Below are 22,477 nucleotides of genomic sequence, written 5' to 3'. Positions count from 1 at the left end.
TATTGGACTCCTGGCCTTGGAATGTCTGGCCCTCCAAAGAAACACACGATCCGATCGGGGGTAGGGGGACTGTGCAGATGGGCTGATGGAGAACCAACTGACTCCTTTACCCACGGACCCCAGACCCTCACTCCCACACACAAGCCCTTCCTCTGGAGCACACGGACAGCTCTGGAACCCCGCGAAGGTCTTCCCGGGAGTTAGTGAAACCGCCCCTCGCAGCTCCAGATACGCTGGGCACGTGTGAGACGCACAGTGGGTCACACACCCTACCTTCTGGAGCGGACGCTCAGCCTCTTCTGTTTGCCACTCCCCCGAAACAGCTTTGCCTTCCTCCAAGGCGGTCCTTTCTTCCATTCAGGCTCAGACACCCGCTCCTGGGACACCATCTCTGAGGCCACTGGGCAGAAGAGCTGAAAATACCCGGCACGTTGGCATCATACTGCTGAGAGCCCTACGGTGCTAACTGGGGGCCCAGGGGACACCGTGGCAGCCCTGCCCCCCCCCCAACTCCATCCATCTCTCTAGGAACCCCTGCATCCCGTGCCTAATTGCCTGGCGGAGGAAGGAAGGCCAAACTGGGTCTTGGACCCGGCACATTCTTTATTAATCGCCATTCTCGGGATCAAGAGCAGCCTGGGGCGCTCTGGAGTCCAGGCACTGTTCCGCACGGCTACACCAGAACCGAGGCTTCAGGACACTCTCCAGCTGCCCTGGCCCAAGATATCTCAGGGCAGGACATAACCCAGACACATGGATGCGCTCTTCAGTTGGGACCACACACCTACCACTTAGGTACCAGGTGGACACTCTACAGCACTCAGCCCCCTTCCCTTTTAGCCACTGCTCCCAGGAAACTCAGACGCAAGTTGAATCTGATCATAGTAATTGTTTCCCCAGTCCCCAGTACGGTAACTCTATTTTTTTTTAAGTAATCTCTACATCCAATGTGGGGCTTAAACTCACAACCCCAAGATCGAGAGTCACATGCTCTACCGCCTGAACCAGCCAGGCACCCCAACAACTCTCTCCTTTTAAGAGATGGGGTTTCACCTGGAATCTATCTCTCGGTAAGAGTTTCTGGTTTACAATCTTAGGTTACCCAGAGAACTCTCTCCTCGGCAGGGTTTCATTTCACTTTTTGCTGCTGCTACCAGGAAGCTCAGAGTAAAATTTAAGGCCTAGTGATGAAAAGTATCTCATCCCGGGTCTTGGGTGCAGTAATTCTTTCCCTTGACATTTCTGTTTGCAGGAGTCTGTTTTCTTTTGTGTTGCATTGTTCAGCCCTTGTCCTATCTTGCCCCGTATGTGACAGCTCAGCCTCCTCTGGGAGCAGACGGCAGGTGTTACGAGGCTGGCTTCCTGCTCCCTCTCCTTCACTACGAGTGCCGCCTGCCAAGCACGCTCCCCCAGCCCCAGGGCCCTGGGCAAGGTGGGAGGGGGGGGGGGGAGGGTTACCTTTGCTGTCCGCACCTGCCCTCCTTCTCCCAGGGCCGTCCTCGTCCGTCCTCCCACCACCGCCCTGCTCAGGGGCCGGGCACCTGGACCCTCGTCCCGGGTGCTGCCACCGAGGAAGTGCAGAGCCAAGTAGACAGAAGCGGTCGTTTCCTTCTGCTCTGTGGGCAGAGGCAGGCTTCGGCTCAGGCAACACCACGTGAGTCGGGGCTCAGCCCTCAAGGATGGGAAGGGGCCCTGGGCCCTGGTGCTCCGCAGGGTTTCTGAGTGGGTACACGAGGCCAGGTGGGGCCAGCCCGGGGACGTGGGGGCCGTGAGGAAGCAGCAGCAGGAACTGAGCCCGGCCAGAGGCCCTGAGGGGGGGTTTTCTGGGGCGTTCTCGGGAGGTCCGCCCAACTCCCTGCCGAGGGCACAGGGACTCAGGACACCCCCAGAGGGCCTGGCCCCCACTGAAGTGCTACCCACTTCAGTGCAGAGGTGTCGGGGCTCAGGGGCCCCACTCTTCTGGGTGGCACACGCTGGGGTGGGCAGGAAGGAGGTTGTGTCCCTGGAGGCACCGGATGATGAGCCAGGGGACGGCCCTGCTGCTGGGGTGTCGGCATCCAAGTCTGGCTTCTCCTCTCCCTGCACCCCCTTTCTCCTACCCCAGTGCCTGGACCAGCCGGGATCCTCCTCGAAGGTGTCTGCTCCACTGGAGGCCAAGCCCGTGGCTGGGCAGGGGGGCAGGCGGGTCCCCAGCCCTGGCCCAACAACGGAGGGCTGTTCCTCCGGCCACCTTCTCCTGCAGAGAGGGTCCTGGCCTCGTCTGGGACCCTGGGCGGTGGGAGGTGGGGGGCAGGCCTCACCCTGAGGCAGCCTGAGCAGGTACTTGGGGGGAAAGGCAGTGTCTGCCAGGGCAGTGAGGACGCCGGGGGCCTGGGGCTGTGTGGCCAGCTGGGGGTGACGTCCAGGGGACACAGCTGCAGGACACGGGTCCTGTAGGACCTGCCTCAGGGCCACAGATGGAACAGCAGAGGAGACACCACAAACTTCCGACGGCTTTGCTGGCTCCCCAGCCCTGCCCCCCGCCATGCCATCAGCACTCCCGTGCGGCTCTCCCGGCTTGTCCCCAGGATCACCGTCCTGGTTGTGAGATGGTGGGGAGGTGGCCTGCCCGGGGCCACTCGGGGTCTCTCCTTCTGCTCCCGCAGGCTCTGGCGGCTCCTGGCAGCTCAGCTTCTCAACCTTCAGCTTCTTTCTCTCCGATGGGAGCTTGTCCTCTGAAGGCTGGGGCTCCCCAGTGCCACCGCTGGGTTGCCTCGACACCGTTGGGGCCTGCTGGCAGGTCTCCTGGCCGCCCCCACCACGGGTGCCTCCTTCCAGGTTAGGGTCTGCCGAAACCGGCACGGGAGCCTCTAGGTTACCTCCCTTGAGGGGGCCAGGTGCTATGGGCTGCTGAGTCCCCAGCTCCAGCCTCCCATCTGGAGGAAGCAGAGGGCTCTTGCCGCCCGAACGGGGGGGTTCTCTGCAGCTGAGGGTGGAGGGTAAGGTGGCCCTGTTCACCCTGGGCTGGTCCCTGCCTCCTGCTCTGGCCGCCATCTCCCCCTCCGTGGCTGGATCCATCACCGGGAAGCCCTCCTGGGCCAGTGGACGTCCCCAAGGCCCCGGCTGGGTCCCCACAGACACGTCTCCATGGACAGGGGTCCGCCCACCCTGCGATGGGGCTGTGCCCTCGTCCCCTGCTACCTCTTCCTGGAGAGGACGACCTAGCTCTGCCCCACTCCCCACCGTCCCCTCCCGTGCCTTCTTGCCTCCGTGGTAGCTGGTTTTCATTCTCTGGTAGATTCTCTTGAATGTCTCTTTCCCATACACCTGCCACTTGTCCTGGGAGAACATCTTCAGCGGCCTCTGGCCGCACTTCTTCCCGGCTGCTCCGCCCCTGCTGGCCGCCCCCTCCCCCGCAGCCGCTCTGCTTCCATCCAGGTCCTCTGTGGGGGCCGGGCCGTCTCCGGTGAGGGGACACGGCAGGTCCTCCACGGCCGCCTGTCTGACCAGGGCCCGGGGGTGACCGCCGGGGACGTCCGCCGGCCGGGCAGGGGCGGGCCTGGGGCTCAGAGGCTTCTGCTTCCGGGGACCGGCGTGCCGCGGGTCCGGCGGCTCCTGCCACGTTCCCGTGCCCTCGACGAAGGGCAGCGAGTTGCTCCTGGTGATGGGCACGCACGCCACGGTGGAGGAGAGCTGGGTGGGGACGGAGCGGAAGAAGACTGGGCGCGCCTTGTCGGGGGGCGTGAAGGTAGAGCGGGCCGGGCCCAGGGCGGCGGGCTTCCTCCGGCCGGAGGGCAGCGCCCGGATGTCGAAGTGGAAGGAGTCCTTGTAGGTGTAGGGCATGGGCAGGTCGATGCTGCCCTGCTTGCACAGGACCGTCTTACGGGGCCGCACGTTGTCCAGCTGGGAGTCGTCCACCACGGCCTGGTTGTGAGAGATCAGCCAGGCGATGCGCTGTTCCAGCTGCCGCTCCAGCCGCGGGCCCGGGGCCGCCTCCCCCTCCGACAGGCCTCGCAGGGGGCTGCCGGGGGCCGGCGGCTGCTCCGCGCTGTCCGAGCGGGACAGGTAGCCCGAGTCCGTGCTCTCACACTTCCTCAGCCGGCCCTCCGAGGCCCTGACATCCCGGGCTTTCTCCGAGGACGGCGCCGCCTGCTGCCGCGGGGCGCAGGGCGGGCCGGCGGTCGGGGACGGCTGCTCTGGCGACTTCCGCCTCGGCTGGGTGCCGCCGGCCAGGGTGCGCGCGGGGGAGGCCGCGTGGGCAGAGTCCACGGGGGTCTCTCTGTCGGCCGGTGCGGACCCCGGACGGGGAACGGCTTCCAACTTCAGACCCAGGGTCTTAGCGACAGAGGACGGGTGCGTGGCTGGCACCGGGCAGCGCCCGGCACCCTGGGCGCCTGGAGAGAGGGGCCTCCCGGGTCGGCTCTGGCTCCAGCCGTCCCCTGCGCCCGCTGCCCTGGAGCGCTCTCCGGCCCCGGCCCCCTCCTCCGGGAGGCCGCCGCCCCCTCCCTCAGACTCGGAAGACAGCCGGGAGTGGCTGAGGTGCGTCTGGGTGCGCCTGTGCTTGTACAGGTTGCTCTGGGTCTTAAAGGCGATGCCGCAGGTGGCACACGGGAAGGGCCTCTCGCCCGTGTGGGACCGGATGTGCTTCTCCAGAACGCTGGGCTTCAGGCAGTCGCGGCCACAGTGTGGGCAGAGGTACTTGCCGGCGTTCCGCACCTTCCCCGGGCTGCCCAGCGTGGGCCCCAGGCCCGGCGACAGGACGGGCAGCGTGCCCACGATGTTCACGGTGAGGGTCGGGGCCGCCGGCTTCCCCGCCTGGGTGGGGCCGGGGCCCTCGGGCTGCAGCAGGGGGCTGAGGATAAAGGGCCCACCGCCCCCATCCAGGCTGCCCGTCACCAGGGGGGCACGTGGCTGGAGGCCCCCCGGGGGCCCCGTGTGGTACAGCGGGATGGGCAGGGCCTTCAGGAACACGGCGGGGGCCAGACCCTGCTCCGCCGACAGAATGACGGGGCCCAGGGTCAGGTGAGGCGAGACCTGCCCACCTGAGGCTCCCGGGTGTCCAGGGGCAGGGGCTGGCTGGTCCCGGGCAGGCGAGGCAGGGCGACTGAGTTCTGGCACCTCCATCCTGCTTCATCCGGGTGGCCCAGGATGCCTGGCGACCTGTGGGCAACAACCAAACTTTACCACGGTACCTCTCTTCTCTGATCGTGCAGTAAACTCTTCCCTGCCCCCACCAGGCGCGCCGTCACCCCACTGAAGCCCGGGAACAAGCCCCCTAGGGAAGCACCGTCATCCCCACGTTAGGAAAGGGGGGGACAGAGGCTCCAAGAGCGGAAGCGACTTCACAGGGAGCTGACACATGGCAAAGCAGGATCCGGACCTGCTTTGAATCCTGTCTATTTCACATGCCGAAAGGGAACTCTTGACTCCCGCCCCCTACCCAGGCCCACGGCAGTCTTGTCACTGTCACTCCCAACACCCAGCACAGGGCCCTGTGCAGAGGGGACACTCAGAAAATGCGCTGACTTCATGAGACAGAAAAGTTCACGCTGGGACTCAGTTTCCAGACCTGTAAAACGGGCAGAGAATCGGCACTGCCCTCGGACCCTTTTCACCCTGGGGTTCTGAGTCCCTGCTGTTGGAAGAGGGCAGAAAGTTAGAACGCTGACCTGAGGGAGAGCCTAACAGATTCAGCAAATGAAAACACAAGATCCCAACTAAATGAATTTCAGAGAAACAATGCATAATTCTTTAGTAGAAGTCTACCCCAATCTCGCACGGGTCACGCTTATACTAAAAATTATGGGTTATCTACCTGAAATCCAAATGTCGCTGAGCATCCAGTATTTTATCTGGTTACCCAACCAGGATAAGGGGCACGTTCTCAACCTCAGGATCAGGCTTGGGTCTCTGCTCACAGGTGGGGCTTCCAAAATCCCTCCACACCAGCTGGGACATGATCAGTTCCCTCTGAGCCAGAGGGAAGAGCTGGGCAAATGTGGAGGCAAGACAGGCAGAGAGACCCAGCCACGTTCTTTGAACCAGGGGAGGGGGAAAGCCAGATTCAACGGCAGGAGGGTGGACGAGCCCATGGCTACAGGAGCAGGGGTCTTCAGATGCTCCTTGCCCAGACACTCACTCCCCAGGAGCTCTGTAAGCACACTGTCATCATCCCCCAGCTGGGCTCCTTAAGAAAAACAAATACAAACTCCTGCATTTTGCAGCAAGCAGGTAAGGTGGAAATAGTGGCTGAAACCATTTCGTATTGGCTCATATCAGCTCACACTGCCTCCTGAGAGCTGATTTTCAGGAATTGTGCAAGCCGGTTGTTAAACACGGCCATTATTAACAGTTAAATTACAAAAACTTGGGGCGCCTGGGTGGCGCAGTCGGTTAAGCGTCCGACTTCAGCCAGGTCACGATCTCGCGGTCTATGAGTTCGAGCCCCGCGTCAGGCTCTGGGCTGATGGCTCAGAGCCTGGAGCCTGTTTCCGATTCTGTGTCTCCCTCTCTCTCTGCCCCTCCCTCGTTCATGCTCTGTCTCTCTCTGTCCCAAAAATAAATAAAAAACGTTGAAAAAAAAAATTAAAAAAAAAAAAAACAGTTAAATTACAAAAACTTATAATAAGCTAGGTTAAAAACAAATATATACTACTGGATGGTCACATGTAGAAGAATGAAGTAGAACTCCCTATCTCACATCAACTGAAAGTCGATCAAAGACCTACATGTGATAACTGAAACTACAAAACTCTTAGAGGAAAACACAGGACTAAATCTTCATGACCTTTGATCCGGCAGTGGATTCCTAGATATGACACCAAAAGCATGAGTGATTTAAAAAAAAAAAAAAAAACACCTTTTTAAATCAATTTTATATAATTGTATACTAAACTTTCTTAAAATATAATTTTATACCAACTTTTTACATTGTTTTTTTACCAAAATTAAACTTTTGAGCGTCAAAGGACACTATCAAGAAAGTGAAAAGACCGCTCACAGAATGGGAGAACGTACTTGCAAATCATACGTCTGGTCCATGCAGAATAAAGAACCCTTACAATTCAATACCAAAAGAACTACCAAGTCAACTGAAAAATGAGCAAAGGACTTGGACACCCACTTCTCCAAGGAAGATTTACAAACAGCCAAAAGCACGTGCATGGAAGCTAAACACTACCAGTCATTAGGAAAAAAAAAGCGTACATCAAAACCCCGATGAGACATGACCTCACAGCAGCTAGCATGGCTAGAGAACTGGAAATGACAGGTGTCAGTGAGGATGCCGGGAAGTGAGGACACACGAGCACGGCTTACGGGAATGTAAGATGGAGAACCACAATTCGGAGGCTCCTCAAAAAGTGAAACTTGGGATACCGTATGACCCAGCAAGTCCACTTCTGGGCATATAATACCCCCAAGGAACTAAAGAGAGGAGCTCAAATAAAAATTTGTATGTGAATGTTTACAGCAGCACATTTCGAAACAGCCAAAAGGCAGAAACAGCCCAGATGTCCACTGATGGATGAACAGGTGACCAAAACGCGACATACCCAGACAAGGAGGCCCCCTTCGGCCACAGCAAGGAAGGCAGTGCTGAAACACACCGCAACGTGGACGAGCCATGAACACACACGCCAAGTGCAAGAAGCCAGACCTGAGAGGTCACGTAGCGTACGATTCCGTTCGCGTGAAAAACCCGGATGGGGCACATTCATAGACACAGAAAGCAGATTACGATGATGGCCAGGGATGGAGAGAGAGAATGAGGGGTGACCGCTTGATCAGGTTCAGGGCTTCCTTGGCAGGGATGAAAATGTTCTGGCAGTGGATGTACTTCATGCTGCCCAAATGTCCACTTTAAAATAGTGAAAATGGGGCGCCTGGGGGGCTCAGTCGGTTCAGCGTCCGACTTCGGCTCAGGTCACGATCTCGCGGTTTGTGAGCTCGAGCCCCGCGTCGGGCTCTGTGCTGACAGCTCGGAGCCTGGAGCCGGCTTCAGACTCTGTGTCTCCCTCTTTCTCTGCCCCTCCCCTGCTTACGCTCTGTCTCTCTGTCTCTCTCTCTCTCTCAAAAATAAACAAACATTAAAAATAATAATAATAAAGTAAAATAGTGAAAATGGTTGGGATGAGCACTGGGTGTTGTATGGAAACCAACCTGACAATAAATTTCATATTCATAAATAAATAAATAAATAAATAAATAAATAAATAGTGAAAATGGGGAGTGTGGGGCTATGTGAATTTTACCTCCCTAAAAAAGGTACTAAATACTTGAAGCTCGTCACTTGCCAATTATTTTATTCCATCTTACCATTCTCGGTGCCCTCGGGGTCATTCTCGCTGCGTCGGCATAGTGGACACGCCACACAACGGTGTGGCACTCCACGCTGCCGTCACTTCCCACCCGTCACGTTCATCTTGGGACTGGCCGTGCTGGGGGTGTTCACACCACAGGAATCGGCCAACGCCGTCAGACAGACTCCTTTGTAACGTGAAACCAGCCCTCCAGGTCGCTGCCCCTCGAATGGCTCTCGTGCCACCGTCTCCCCCGCCGCAAAGCATCTGGCGCGATATAATTTTTTCGGGAAAGGTTCAAAGATGAGAGTCTGTAGAGATCAGAACGGGGTCCTGGAATTCCTTGGTGCTGATGCCGACGGGAGACAATGGCTGACCTCGAGGTGCCGCAGCCTTTCTGCTAGCTGAGGAATTTCGAGGTGCTCCCCCTGGGAACCATGGGAACTGAGTGTCGGTCCCTGCTTCCTCGGCTGGTGGGCAGATTAGCCCCGAGACCCAGACCCCTCGGCGCCGAGAAGAGGCCACTCGGGCAGAGCCACAGGGAGGACCGTCCGAAACGCTGTCTGTGAGAACGCTGGGCGCCGTGCCAGGCGTGGGGGAAGGGCCCACTCATCCGGGTTTCCAAAGATACGCCTCGACAGTTTGAACTATCAACTAGTGAGTCTTTTCCCTCATCGGTCAGCAGGCCCCATTCCCTGCTTCTGAGAAGAGATGCTGTGTCATGTTGGGTTCCCCCCAAAAAGATGCCATTGCCAGGATTCTGTTTGGGAGGTGACCCCAGGAAACACTCACAGGGGAGAGAGAAAGACAGGGTGAAGGAGGCTATAAAGTGTCATGGGGCAGCCAGAGCGTGACTCGACGAGGGAACGACGGGAGATCACATAGAACACACGCCTCGGCGGCCCCACAGGGCGAGAAGGCCGCTCGTGCGTGGAAGGTCTTCCCGGGAGCAACGAGATGTTGGCTGTGCAACTGGCCCAGTGCACACACTGAGCAGCCCTAGGGCCCCAGAAAGCCAGCAGGCCCACAGTGTCCGTGGGCTGGCTCCTACGTGGCAAGTGCAGGGGGAGATGGGCGGGCAGGGCTCTTGCTGGAGTTGCTGCAGCAGAAACAGAGTAAAGACTTCTGGATTCCAGAGCTTAAACCCTAAGAAAGAAATCCATTTCCCAACCCTCAGTTCTGACGGTCCCCAAGTTGGGAAGAGATGGGAAGGAGGAGGAGTGGGAAGGAAAGGAGGAGGTCCCCCAGAGTCGGCTTCAGGGTGAGTTGGGCGGAGGGGTGACCTGGACCCCACCCTCTAAGGCCATCAGGGGAGAGCCCAGGACGGAACACAAAGCACCCACTGTGCGAGTCCAGGCAGGCAAGACGGAGGAGGCCCACGGGGTTCCCGCACCCCAGGGTGAGTACCAGAGCCTGAGACGGGCCCCGGAGGGACCAGGAAAACCCAGGTTGCGTCCCGGGGGGCCTGCCTGGGGAGCTGAGGGCTGAGCATCACCTTGAGCATGGCCCCCGACATCGGCCCTCCCTCGGCGGAAAGAGAAAAGAGGCCTCGGTGGGGAGGTGCCGGGCTTCAAAACAGAAACCCCAGAAAAAGAGTGCTCCATTTCTGATACACCTGCCACGACGATTATTTTGCTCTCTGCGCAGCCTGTTCTGTGATCACAGCAAAATCGACGCCTTTTAGGAGCAGCTGATCCCGGCCGGCAAGATAATGAGCCAACCGACACCCTCCTCCAGGGAGACCTCAAAGGGCCACTACTAACTTTTCTCCAAACCGAGGTGGTAGCAGGTCATACGATTCCCGCTGGACTAATGGGGAAGTTGAGGCACAAGGTGGGGAAGGCTCTGGGAAGACCAGCCGGTTGGCAAGACTCGCGGCCAGGGGCTCGCCTCCTTGCCATCCTCGGGGTCCGCCACGTGGAGAGTGTGAAGGACCCCTCGCCTCCTCCATTCTGCCACGTGCACGGCCCCCCACCTCCTCCGAGCCCCCCGGGCCAGTAGTATTGCTGTGAGTGTGCAGCTTTACAGGGAGGTGAACGGAGAGGAGGGAGAAATTTGCAGGAAAGAAGGGACTATTTTCCAAAGCCCCCTTTTCCAAAGACAACCCATCGAGGGACCTGGGCAAAGAAAGAGCACGGAAATGCCACCAACAGGTTCTAAAACTTCATGTTGGGACGCTGAAAGAGAAGACCACACAGAAATGTACCCCAAATGTATTACCCCAAATGCTGAACTTTTGGGGAAGAATGTGGGGCTGGGTCTGTTTGAGCTGCGAGTTTCCCAAGCCCCCAGGTGCCAGTCGTTGTGCCGTGTGGGGACCCCTCGGACCCTGACCTCCTCCCCACCCCTGGATAACCGGGGTTTGCTGGAATACGGTTGCTTTGTTGTTGTTTTTTTTAAGTTTGTCTTTTTTTTTAAGTTTATTTATTTCAGTAATCTCCACACCCAACTCAGCTCCCAGATCAAGAGTTACATGACATGCTCTTCTGACTGAGCCACCAGGTGCCCCTGGAATACGGCTGCTTTAAAAGGGGGACCGTGTGTTCAACAACGTGAATGTACTCGGTGCCTCTGAACTGCACACTTAGGAATGGTTAAAAGGGTAAACTGTATGTTATGTGTATCAACTTTTAGAAAGTGAAAAAAAAAAAAAAATGGTGTTGGGGAGACTAGATCATTACCCTGTAAGCCACGACTTGTCGCTCATACAAAAACCTGCCCATGAATGTTTCCAGCGACTCTAACTCTGACTGCTAACACCAGCCAAGCTGTCCTTTAGTAGGCAAATGGAAACTGTGCCCCATCTGACGATGGAATGTTGACCACCGCTAAAAAGAAACGCAACCAAGCCACGAAGGGACACGGAGGAACCGTGAATGTATGTCACTGAATGGAAGCAGCCAGCCTGGAAAGGCCACAGCCTGTATGACCCCGTGAGACATTCTGGAAAGGACAAGACTCTGGAGACAGTAAAAAGACCAGTGGCTGCTGGGGCCTGGTGGGGAGGAAGGAGGGACAGCCTGGTGGAGCACAGAGGAAGTTTAGGGCAGTGAAACGCTTCTGTTTAACACGGCAGGTGGATGCGTTATCACTACACGTGTGTCCAGACCCACCGAATGTGCAACGCCAGGAGGGAGCCCAATGGAAACCGTGAGCTTCAGTTAATAATAACGGATTAATACTGGCCGATCGGCTGTAGCAACAGCCACACGCATGCAAGACGGCAAACACGGGCAGAAGTGGGTGGGGGCTAAGGGTGCGCACTCGTCGGGGGCCCTCTGTACTTTGCCCTCGTTCTTCTAAAAACCCAAAACTGCTCTAAAGAAGCAAAGTCTGGGGGCGCCTCGGGGGCTCAGCCAGCTAACCATCCAACTCTTGATTTCGACTTAGGTCCTGATCTCACGATTCGTGACATTGAGCCCCATGCTGCGCTCTGCGTGGACAGCGTGGAGCCTGCTCGGGATCCTCTCTCTCCCTCTCTCTCTCTCTCTCTCTCTCTCTCTCTCTGCCTCTCCCCCATTCACGCTCTCTCTCACAAAATAAATAAACTTTAAAAAAAAGTAAAGTCCATTCATTTTTAAAATTAAAACCAAAACAATTTTTAAAAGGACACGTGAAAAGATGTTTAGCCTCACCAGCCAAGGAATGCAAGGTGGGTACCATGATGCCATGCTTTGCCCGTCAGAGTAAAAAACATAAATAAGTAAGTAAATTCTTGTCCTAACTGGAGGAGAAAAAAAGATCGTTTTTGTCCTTAGAGCTATTATTAAAATAAACACGTAACGATCTTTTTAAATATGTATCTGTGGGGCCCCGATATGACCCTGCACACTTGAATGTACAGCCCCATACTTCGGGGGATGCACCTCCAATTTAAGACCTTGACCTGGGACACCTTCAGCCAGACCTTCCAGAGAAACCGGACCTTCTTCCCTCTGCCCCGTGGCCCCAGTGGAGTAGCCTCTGGTGAGGACTGCAGGTGAGAGCAGGGACGGAGGAGAGTCAGGCCGGGACTGGCTCCGAGGGTGCCCTGTCCCAGGCGCCAGGCAGCATCTCTGCCCGGCTCTCCCGGGGCCCTGGGGTCCCTAGGCTGAAGAAGGACCGCCTCCCAGGCTCGAGTCCCAGTTCTGCCACTCGGCCGCTGGATGGCTTGGGCAAGCTCCTCTAAGGTTAGGCTCTCATTTGTAAAATGGGGAGAACCAAGGAGGATAAAGGAGATGCCACCTACAGGCTCTTATCACAGCACAAGCACAAAAGGGGAACAATCCACTGACAGTTATTGGCCTGTTTCTCTCTTTCTTCCTTTTCCAAGTTAATCCAGTTCGCCCTCATCAGCCTGAGGCATCTATCTGCCCAAAGAGCCGAGCATTTCTACAGGTTTGTATCAGGCACACCTGAGCCTCCTTTAGTGCCTGCCGTGTGCCTGTCGCCAGCACCCGAGTGCTTTACGTGGGCTGAGTCGCCCAATCCACACCAGGCTGCCCCTCTGGAAGGCGATGCTGCTCTTCCAGGGGAGGGGGCCCCGAGGGAGGGAAACATTTGCCCAAGGGCAAGCTGCTGGGAGACATATTCCCTCCTAAAGGAAGACAGACAGCGAAACAAGGTAAGATTCAGCTTCCCAAATGCAAATCAGGATTTCTGGAAAGACCATCATCTCCAGAGGAGATGTTGTTGACGGTGAAGGTTCTTCACAATTACCTTCTGTCTTTATTAGACGTCCCGGGCCCCAAGGTGAGAGGACTTGTACCGGAAGGTGCGTGGGCACTAAATCCAATGACCAGTGCCCACGTGAGAAGGGGGACGATGCAGAGACAGCCACGTGAAGGCCACGTGCCCAGGCAGGCAAAGACGAGGGTTGTGCTCACAAGCCCAGGAGCACCTGGAGCCAGCAGAACATGCCAGAGGCCGGAGGGGGCGTCCCGAGAGCCTGCAGAGCGAGCCCAGCCCTGCCCACACCTGGATTCCGGACCCCCGGCCTCCAGACCAGGGGAGGTCACAGTGCTGCTCTCAACCTCCCAGTGTCGGGGACTTGGCCACCGCAGCCCCAGGACACTCATACAGGAAACACACGAAAAGTCTCCAATTTTCCTGGCCCTGGAAGACGGCGAGGAGGGCACGGGCCCAGCACAGGAAGGCAAGCAGGACGGGAGAAGGTGTAAGCCCGGGCGACCCCGGGCTGCCCCCCATTTCCCAGAGGAGGCCATGGCAGGACACGGCCCGAGCAAAGCAAGGCTGGGCAGAGGGAGGCCCCGGGGCTGAGCTGTCCTGAGCTGCCACAGGGTCCTCCTGCGGGCTGGACGGGGTCTGGTGTGGGGCTCACAGAGTGCTGGGAAGGGGGCGCCTGGAAGGCAGACTCACTCTGTAATGAAACCCCCTCCCCCAAACAGGCCGAGGGGACTACCAGACAACACCCGGAGACACTGCAGGGGGTGGCGGGGGAGGACACGAGGTGAGGGGACACCGGGGAGAGCAGACATTTAATCTTCTCTGCCGAGGGGTGAGAAAGGGGGCTGGGGAGGCAAGGTTCAAATCCTGCCCTGCACCTACCTGTTGGTGCCGTGACCCCAGACGATCTGCACCGCCTCCTCGGGACTCAGTTTCCTCATCGTCAACACGGGGAAATAGCGGTACCTCCCCCATGTGAGAGTTAAGCGGGTTGGAAGCATGCCTGGCCTAAAGTACCAGCTCGACAATCAGTAAGCCCACGTTAACTCTTCTTCCGGCCTCCGCTAGCCAGGAGCAGGGCTTGAGGGAAGAGCCGGTCAAGCGGAGGCAGAGTGAAAGAGCCCTCTGCTCGTTGTGTGATCCACTCACAGAATGAGTTACGTTTTCTCCTGCCGCGAAAGTGTCTCCGAGTCATTCCAGGTAGTGGCTGTATACTCTCAACCATTGACCCAGTGTCCCGAGCACCGCCCGGCACGTGCTAGGCCTTCGATAAGTGACTGGTGAGTGAATGAAGTGCAGGGTTGGAAAAGACCGCCAAGAGATGGCCGAACTTGGGTGAAGAGCTGTGTCAGCCCCACGGCAGATTCAGGGGCCCATCCAGGGACTGCCCACCCCGTGCCCCCTCCCCCCCAGAAAAGAAGTCAACGGTAAGCAGTGCGTAGTGAAACCATACGGCGCTGCCGGCTCCTGTCTCCCCACGCGGTCCGCTCGAGGAGGGGGTGGGACTCGGGTCCGCGAAACTCCGGTCTAAGGAGATTCCTCCTGCGACACGGGCCTAGCCACGCTGTTCCAGTCTTTCGCCTGTCAGAAACTCCCAAAGGTTTCTACAGTGGAGCCACGACACGCAGTGAGGCTGAACAAAACGAAAATAATGACTTCAATCTCTTGGCTATGGCCCCTAGAGGTCAACTCCATAAGCAAATACCTACATACAACGAGCAGCCTCAAAGCCCACTTGATTCCCGCCATGAGCAGTTCGCCGCTGAGCACGATGCCAGAGCCGGCAGTGTTTTTCCTACACGTGTACTGAACACACAAGGCCCCTACTGCATGTGTTGATTAAACATGGAAATAGGACAAGTTTCAGCACCAAAGGAAAAACTGGCTGAGGTTGAGGAATACAGTTAGGGGCTGCAAAAACTACAGTCCTTCACACCTCCCTATTTCCACAGACTTTGAAAGGGAGGCTTTGCAGGGTCCCCTAGGTGGCTCAGTCAGTTAAGTATCTGACTTCGGCTGAGGTCATGATCCCGTGGTTGGTGAGTTCCAGCCCCACGTTGGGCTCCGTGCTGACAGCTCAAAGCCTGGAGCCTGCATTGGATTCTGTGTCTCCCTCTCTCTCTGCCCCTCCCCTACTTGTGCTCTGTCTCTCTCTCTCTCTGTCAAAAATAAATAAACATTTAAAAAACTTAAAAAGAAAGAAAGAAAGAAAGAAAGAAAGAAAGAAAGAAAGAAAGAAAGAAAGAAAACAAAGAGAAAAGAAAAGAAAGGAAAAGAAAAGAAAAGAAAAGAAAAGAAAAGAAAAGAAAAGAAAAGAGGGGCACCTGGGTGGCGCAGTCGGTTAAGCGTCCGACTTCAGCCAGGTCACGATCTCCCGGTCCGTGAGTTCGAGCCCCGCGTCAGGCTCTGGGCTGACGGCTCGGAGCCTGGAGCCCGTTTCCGATTCTGTGTCTCCCTTTCTCTCTGCCCCTCCCCCGTTCATTCTCTGTCTCTCTCTGTCCCAAAAATAAAAAGAAATAAAAAATAAAAACGTTGAAAAAAAAGAAAAGAGAGACTTTGCTGCCCTTCCCATCATGATCTGGAGACTTTTCATCTACCCCTCGACCCTGGGTGATAGAGTGGCATTAGTGACAGTGAGCTGGTTCCAAGCCCGGCACTCAAGAGCTCTGCATGCTTCAGCTCTGCTTCGGCCTTGGAAGCAAGCCCACGCTAGCCGCCTGGAGGATGAGCGACCATGTGGAGCTGAGACAAGCCATCCCGGGGAGGCCACCTTAGTCCGACCAGCCCCCTGTAACAGAGCTGGCGGCTGCCCACAGGCACATGAGTAAGCCCAGCCAAGACAAGGCCCGCTCAGCGGAGCCTGGCCTAAAACACTGACCCATAGCATCGTGAGCTAAATAAATGGTTGTCATTTTAAGCCGCTATGTTTTGGGCTGTTCGACAAGAAGAGCTAACTGAATAGTATGATATCAACATGCTACCTAAAAGAATTTTAAGGGTAATTTTGACCAGTGGTGATTTTTGCCTTACGACATCCCTCACATGCAGTGACTCCATGATAACCCACGTTTCTGGGGACACGCCGCTCTCGTAGGCAACCGCGTCAGCATCGAAAGGGTCAGAATTGATTAGCTCCTCTGGCAATGGCATCGTACTTTCTATCTTCTTCAGATATTGAAAGGTCTTGACGCAGAGTTTCCTCAGCTTCCCTTTGTGAACCTTTGGTCACCCTCCCAGGCTAAGTTAGCATCGATGACGGCCTCTGTGTCTGACCTCTGCCATCTGTTTTCTCACCCATTTCTTTGAAGAGCCTAGACAGCTCATAAATTAGCATTTTAACCCACGGCAAGATTATCTTCCACCGTTTCTTACCGCAACCCAGCTCAAGTACTCACATGCTTTTTGACATCCATTTGAGATCAAAACTGTTTGTTGGAACGCAAAAGAGGCAGCCAGGAGAGAGGCCAGTGGACACACAGAACCCTCACTGGCCGACAGAGCTGGCAGGATGGATCTCCCAGTCTCCCTGGCTGAGAAAACCGTATATTCTGCCACACTGGGTCTCATCAGCCAGACACTGTGCCAAAATGGTCGGGACATTCGCATTAACAAAGCACTTGGTTTATTTAGCAAAATATTTGAAACGGAAAGTGGTAAAACCAGCACCATTCAGGAAGACGTCGAGTAGAGTATTTCTGTTTAGTTTCCACCTATTGAAAATTCATTTTCTCATCCACTCAAATGTTTATGGAGCACCTACTCCGGGTCAGATACTATTTCGTGTGTTGGTCTCTCTTATGATACACCCCTACACAGACAGGTAAGAGAGTTCTTTGAAATAAATTATACAATATACCAGAAAATGATAAGTGTTACGGAAAAAAACAGAGCATGGTAAGGAAGGGGAGGGGTGAGGTGGGCAGAGGAGCCAGGCAGGGAGGGAGGGGTGCCGTTGTAAATGGGATGAGTCAGGTGAGACCCACCTAGAAGGCGAGAACACAGGAAGCTAGCGATGGAGTGAGCCACACTGGTATCGGGGGAAGAGGCTGCAGGCAGCAGGAACGGCCAGTGCCAAGGTCCTGGCGTGGGAATGTCTGGTCCACATCTGGGAATGTACCGTGAGACATGATATGCTAAGAGAGAAGGCAATACATTCACAGAGGCCAACCTGCCCAACTATATTTTGTGATTCTTTTGGGGGAACTCCATTTCCCTGGGCCTTTGTTTCCTCAACTGCAAAAGGGGGAGAAAGACATCTAGGTACAAACTCGTAGCTACAGAGGCACCGTTCTTGCTTAAAAGAGGCGTGTCCTTAGCACTGCTGTCACTGTCACTCTCCTCCATGGCAGACGGAGAAGGCACAGCTGGACGCTCTCTTGCCGACTGGGAGAAGGGGATCACCCAAGGGGGGACCCCACCTCCCCGGGACCACCTCCCTTTTCCACACACACACATACACACACACACACACACACACACACACACACACGACCGCGAAGGTCACCTTGGCCTGCTTCCACACCCCCCAAGGCCAGCCCTCGCCACTGCAGGCCTGGCCACGCTAGAGGCCGATCGTGACCCCTCGCGGCTCAGAACGCATGCGATAAAAGGGTACAGAACACCATAATTCATGATTGCCTGACAGGCTATAAACAGATTTGTGTGTTTACGGCATGAAACAGCATAATTCAGGATACGCTATCGGTGATGCTTATTGTTTTATATAATTATATTAATTAGGCAGCAAAACAGCAAACAGATGGAGGGCTGAATTCAAAGCAGGATAAGACAGAGAGCCCCAGATATTGATGGGATTCAGAGGATTACAGGAGTAACCGCTACCTTCTCAACCGCCCACTCAGGGAATGCGGCACACAGCTGGGCATTCTTGGCACGTGTGCACCCTGTGTGCACGGACCGCGACGCACAGATCTGCATTACAGGGGCCTGCGGGCTCTGCTCGTTAAAGGCATGTCGATTGGGACCCACAAAGATGACCCTCTGGCCGCCAGGTGTGGGGCTCCTTAAACCTCTCCTCCATCTTCTGGTGGTGCCAGCCGGCACAGAGTCCTGTTTTCTAATGAAGTTACAATTCAGGGGCGCCTGGGGGGCCCGGTCAGTTACACACCTTATTTTTGACCTCGGCTCAGGTCATCTCACGACTCGTGGCATCGAGCCCCGCGTCGGGCTCTGCACTGACACCATGGAGCCTGCTTGGGATTCTCTGTCTCCCCCTCCCTTCCCATCTCCTGCCCACTCTCTCAAAATAAATAAATAAACTTAAAAAAAAAAAAAAAGTTTAGGGGCACATGAGTGGCTCAGTCAGTCAAGCATCCGACTTTGGCTCAGATCACGATCTCACGGTCCGTGAGTTCGAGCCCCGCGTCGGGCTCTGTGCTGACACCTCGGAGCCTGGAGCCCGGAGCCTGTTTGGGATTCTGTGTCTCCCTCTCTCTCTGCCCCTCCGCCATTTGCGTGTGTGTGCTCTCTCTCTCTCTCTCTCTCTCTCTCTCTCTCTCAAAAATAAACATTTAAAAAAAGTTTAACGAAGCTACAACTTACATACAGTACGGTTCACCTTTCCAGCGTATGGCTCTGTGAATCTGGATAAGCAGACACAGCTGCATAGCCACCAACCAAACCGGGGTACAGAAAACTTCCACCTCCCAGATACCCCACACCTCTTCTGATCAGCCCCTTCGCCTCCCCAGTCTGGCAACCACATACCCAGTTCCGCCCCTACTGTTCTGCCTTTTCCAGATGTCACATAAATGGACTTATAGACCGTGTAACTTTTCTAACCTTCCACGATGCCCCTGAGATCCGTTCGTGGTGCTGCACGTTTCGTCAGTTCACCCTCGTTGCTGCTGAGTAGTACTCCAGTATGTGGAGGTGACCTACTTTAGTTACTTCCCCTCCTCGCCAGGCGGTGTCTGAGGAGGCCTGGGAGGGACAGTCAGGACATTCGCTGCTGCCTGACAGCAACAAGGCCACCCTTGCCCCCAGGAGCAGTGGAAGGCACGTGGGGAGCAGGAACGGGCATCGTAGCTCCCCCAGGCATCACTCTCTCCCGGGGAGTTACCCAGGGTGGCCTGGTGGGGAGCCACCCCCTCCCCAAGGAGCAATGAGAAGCTCCCCCCTGGGGGGTCAAGCCTCTACCCACCCACTTCCCCTGCTGAGCAAGGTCAAACAGGAGTCTTGATCAATCCAGGCTCTCATAACGCAGCACCCAAGATGTCCAAGTTTCAACCAAAACTCATTTGTCATATCAAGAAAAAGTCCACAGATGTCAACACCAAGATGCAAGAAACGTTGGAATTATCTGACAAAGATTTTAGAGCAGCCGTCATCAAAATGTCTCAATGAACACTTATGAATATGCTTGAAACAAATTTTAGAAAGTAGAAAGTCTCAGGAAAAAAAACAACCAAACGGAAATTTTAGAACTGAAAAATGCTATAACAAAAATTTTTTAAATGCTGTGGATGGCATTAAAGTGTCAATACTATCCAAATAAATCTACACATTCAATGCAATCCCTATCAAAATAACACCAGGGACACCTGGGTGGCTCAGTCTGTTAAGCATCCCACTTTGGCTCGGGGCATAATCTCATAGTTCATGGGTTCATGGGTTCAAGGCCCACATCGGGCTCTACACTGACAGTGCAGAACTAACTCTCTCTCTCTCTCTCTCTGCCTCCCCCCACTTGTGCTCTTTCTCTCTTTCAAAATAAAATTAAACTTAAAAAAATAATAATAATAACAACACCAGCATTCTCCACAGAGCTAGAACAAGCAATCCTAAAATTTGTATGGAACCAAAAAAGACCCGGAATAGCCAAAGTAATGTTGAAAAGGAAAACCCAAGCTGGAGGCATCACAATTCCCGACTTTAAGCTGTATTACAAAGCTGTAATCATCAAGACAGTATGGCACAGGCTCAAAAACAGACACATAGATCAATGGAATAGAATAAAGAACCCAGAAATGGACCCACAAATGTATGGCCAACTAATCTTTGACAAAGCAGGAAAGGGTATCCTATGGAAAAAAGACAGTCTCTCCAACAAATGGTGCTGGGAGAATTGGACAGCAACATGCAGAAGAATGAAACTAGACCACTTTCTTACAACCTACACAAAAATAAATTCAAAATGCATGAAAGACATAAATGTGAGACAGAAAACCATCAAAATCCTACAGGAGAAAACAGGCACCAACCTCTTTGACCTTGGCCACATTAACTTCTTACCTGACGTGTCTCCAGAGGCAAGGGAAATAAAAGTGAAAATGACCTATTGGGGTCCCATCAAGGTAAAAAGCTTCTACCCAGCAAAGGAAACAATAAAACTAAAAGGCAACCAACGGAATGGGAGAAGATATTTGCACATGGCATACTGGATAAAGGGTTAGCATCAAAAATTCATAAATAACTTACCAAACCGAACACCCAAAAATAAATAATCCAGTGCAGAAATGGGCAGAAGACACGAATAGACAGTTTTCCAAAGAAGACATCCAGATGGCCGATAGGCACATGAAAAGAGGCTCAATATCATTCATCATCAGAGAAATACACATCAAAACTACAATGAGATACCACCTCACACCTGCCAGAATGGCTAAAGTTAACAACTCAGGGACAACAGATGTTGGTGAGGATGCAGAGAAAGGAGAACCCTCGTGCACTATTGGTGGGAATGCCAACTGGTGCAGCCGCTCTGGAAAACAGTATGGAGGTTCCTCAAAAAATTATAAATAGAACGATCTTGTAACCAGCAATTGCACTACTAGATATTTATCCAAAGGATACAAAAATGCCGATTCGAAGGGGCACATGCACCCCGATGTTTATAGCAGCAGCATCAGTGATAGTCTAATTATGGAGAGAGCCCAAATGCCCATCAACTAATGAATGGATAAAGATGTGATGTCACACACACATACGCGCACAATGGAATACTACTTGGAGATGAAAAAGAATGAAATCTCGCATTTGTGACAACACAGACGGAACTAGAAGGTATTATGCTAAGCGAAATAAGTCAGATATAGGATTTCACTCATAGGTGGAATTTGAGAAATACAACAGATGAACATAGGGGAGGGAAAGGAAAAATAAGACAAAAACAGAGAGGGTGGAAACCCATAAGAGACTCTTGAATACAGAGAATCAACTGAAGGTTGCTGGAGGGAAGGTGTGTGGGGGGATGGGTTAACTGGGTGATGGGCATTAAGGAGGGCACTTTCGGGGACGAGCACTGGGTGTCATATGTAAGAGACGAATCGCTGGGTTCTACTCCTGAAGCCAAGACCACACTGTATGTTAACTAACTTGAATTTAAAATAAAAAATAAAAGACCTCTGCAGCTAGCAAGCACCCCGGAAGCAGCCCCATCTCAGGGTCACGAAGGCAAGCAAGATGGCGTCTGCCAGCAGGGTGGTTCAGTCAGTCAAGCTACGTACTCCATGAATAAGGAGTGTCTCCTGACAGAAGAGATGATCCTAAACCCAATGAATCAGAAGTTTTGGGATCAGCAGGACGACCAGCTCGCTCTTCTTCACTTTCGTCATAGCATTCGAAGGGAAGGAAATCACCAGATTTGCTGATGCGTCAGGGTCCACCAGACACCGCAGAAATAATAAAAACGTTACCTCAGAAATACAGAAGGAAGCTTGTGTCTCAAGAAGAAATTGAATTTACCCAACGCAGAGGTCCAGAATAATCACTGACAGTGTGGCTGCTATCTGTCATCATTCAAAAGAATAGTCTTTACAATGAAGGACTTCTAAAATGGCACATGAGAAATTATACATTAAACAACTTGAAAAAATGTTCTATAAAAAAAAATGAAATAGAAAATTTAGGTGGACACTTGTATCTCCTAATATATGTATGTTGGTCAGTTTTTCCACAAGCTTACCTGATTGTTAATGTACTTACTGAAGTACACATTTTTTAAATGTAAAATAAATAAAACAAAATTAAAAAAAAATTAAAACAAACCTCTGTGGATGGGCTCAACAGAATGGAAGAGACACAAAAAGAATGAATGAATTTGAAGACAAAATAATACAGATTCCCAGTCTACTACAGACGAAAAAAAGGCTGAAAAAATGAACAGAGCCTCAGGAATCTGGGGGACTAACGAAACATGTAACATTCATGTCATGAGAGTCCTGGTAGGGGAGTGGGCTCACACGGCATTTAAATAATGGCCGCAAACTTCAATTTGGCAAAAGACCTAAAAACCGACAGATTTGGGAAACTAGTGAATCCCAAACAGGACAAAGCCAAAGAAATCCTAACCAAAATATATCAGAGTCAAACTTCTGAATTCTAAAGACAAAAGAAAAAAGGATCTTGAAAGCAATGAGAAAAAAGTCACACCTTAGGGGAAAAACCACTCTAATGACAGCAAAGTTCTCATCAGAAACGTGGGAGGACAGAAGGAAATGGCACATTCCAAAAGGGCTAAAATGAAAGAGCGTCAACCCAAATTCTATATCCAGGAAAAAAAAAAAAAAATC

At 53.7% G+C, this 22,477-nt stretch overlaps 1 protein-coding gene and 1 pseudogene across 6 annotated transcripts in view; one reads left to right on the top strand and one right to left on the bottom strand.

Annotated features, from left to right (window-relative positions):
- ZNF831 (zinc finger protein 831) overlaps positions 1–22,477 on the bottom strand; it is a 107,399-nt gene that overhangs the window by 60,805 nt on the left and 24,117 nt on the right. For 5 of the 6 annotated variants that reach the window (XM_058686111.1, XM_058686114.1, XM_058686115.1 and 2 more), the window contains 2 exons: positions 1,459–5,139; positions 274–413 (listed from right to left, as the gene is read on the bottom strand). In XM_058686111.1, coding sequence (XP_058542094.1) covers positions 274–413; positions 1,459–5,103 — 3,785 coding nt within the window. In that variant the 5' untranslated portion in view covers positions 5,104–5,139. The remainder of the gene's footprint in view (positions 1–273; positions 414–1,458; positions 5,140–22,477) is intronic. The other variant, XM_058686113.1, reaches the window with a different exon arrangement.
- LOC131486370 (alpha-ketoglutarate dehydrogenase component 4-like) lies at positions 12,140–21,686 on the top strand (annotated as a pseudogene).

This window comes from Neofelis nebulosa, chromosome 9, assembly GCF_028018385.1.
Source record: "Neofelis nebulosa isolate mNeoNeb1 chromosome 9, mNeoNeb1.pri, whole genome shotgun sequence".
NCBI lineage: Eukaryota > Metazoa > Chordata > Mammalia > Carnivora > Felidae > Neofelis > Neofelis nebulosa.
Note: the sequence above shows the minus strand (reverse complement) of the source record. Positions and strands in the feature narration are given on the sequence as shown.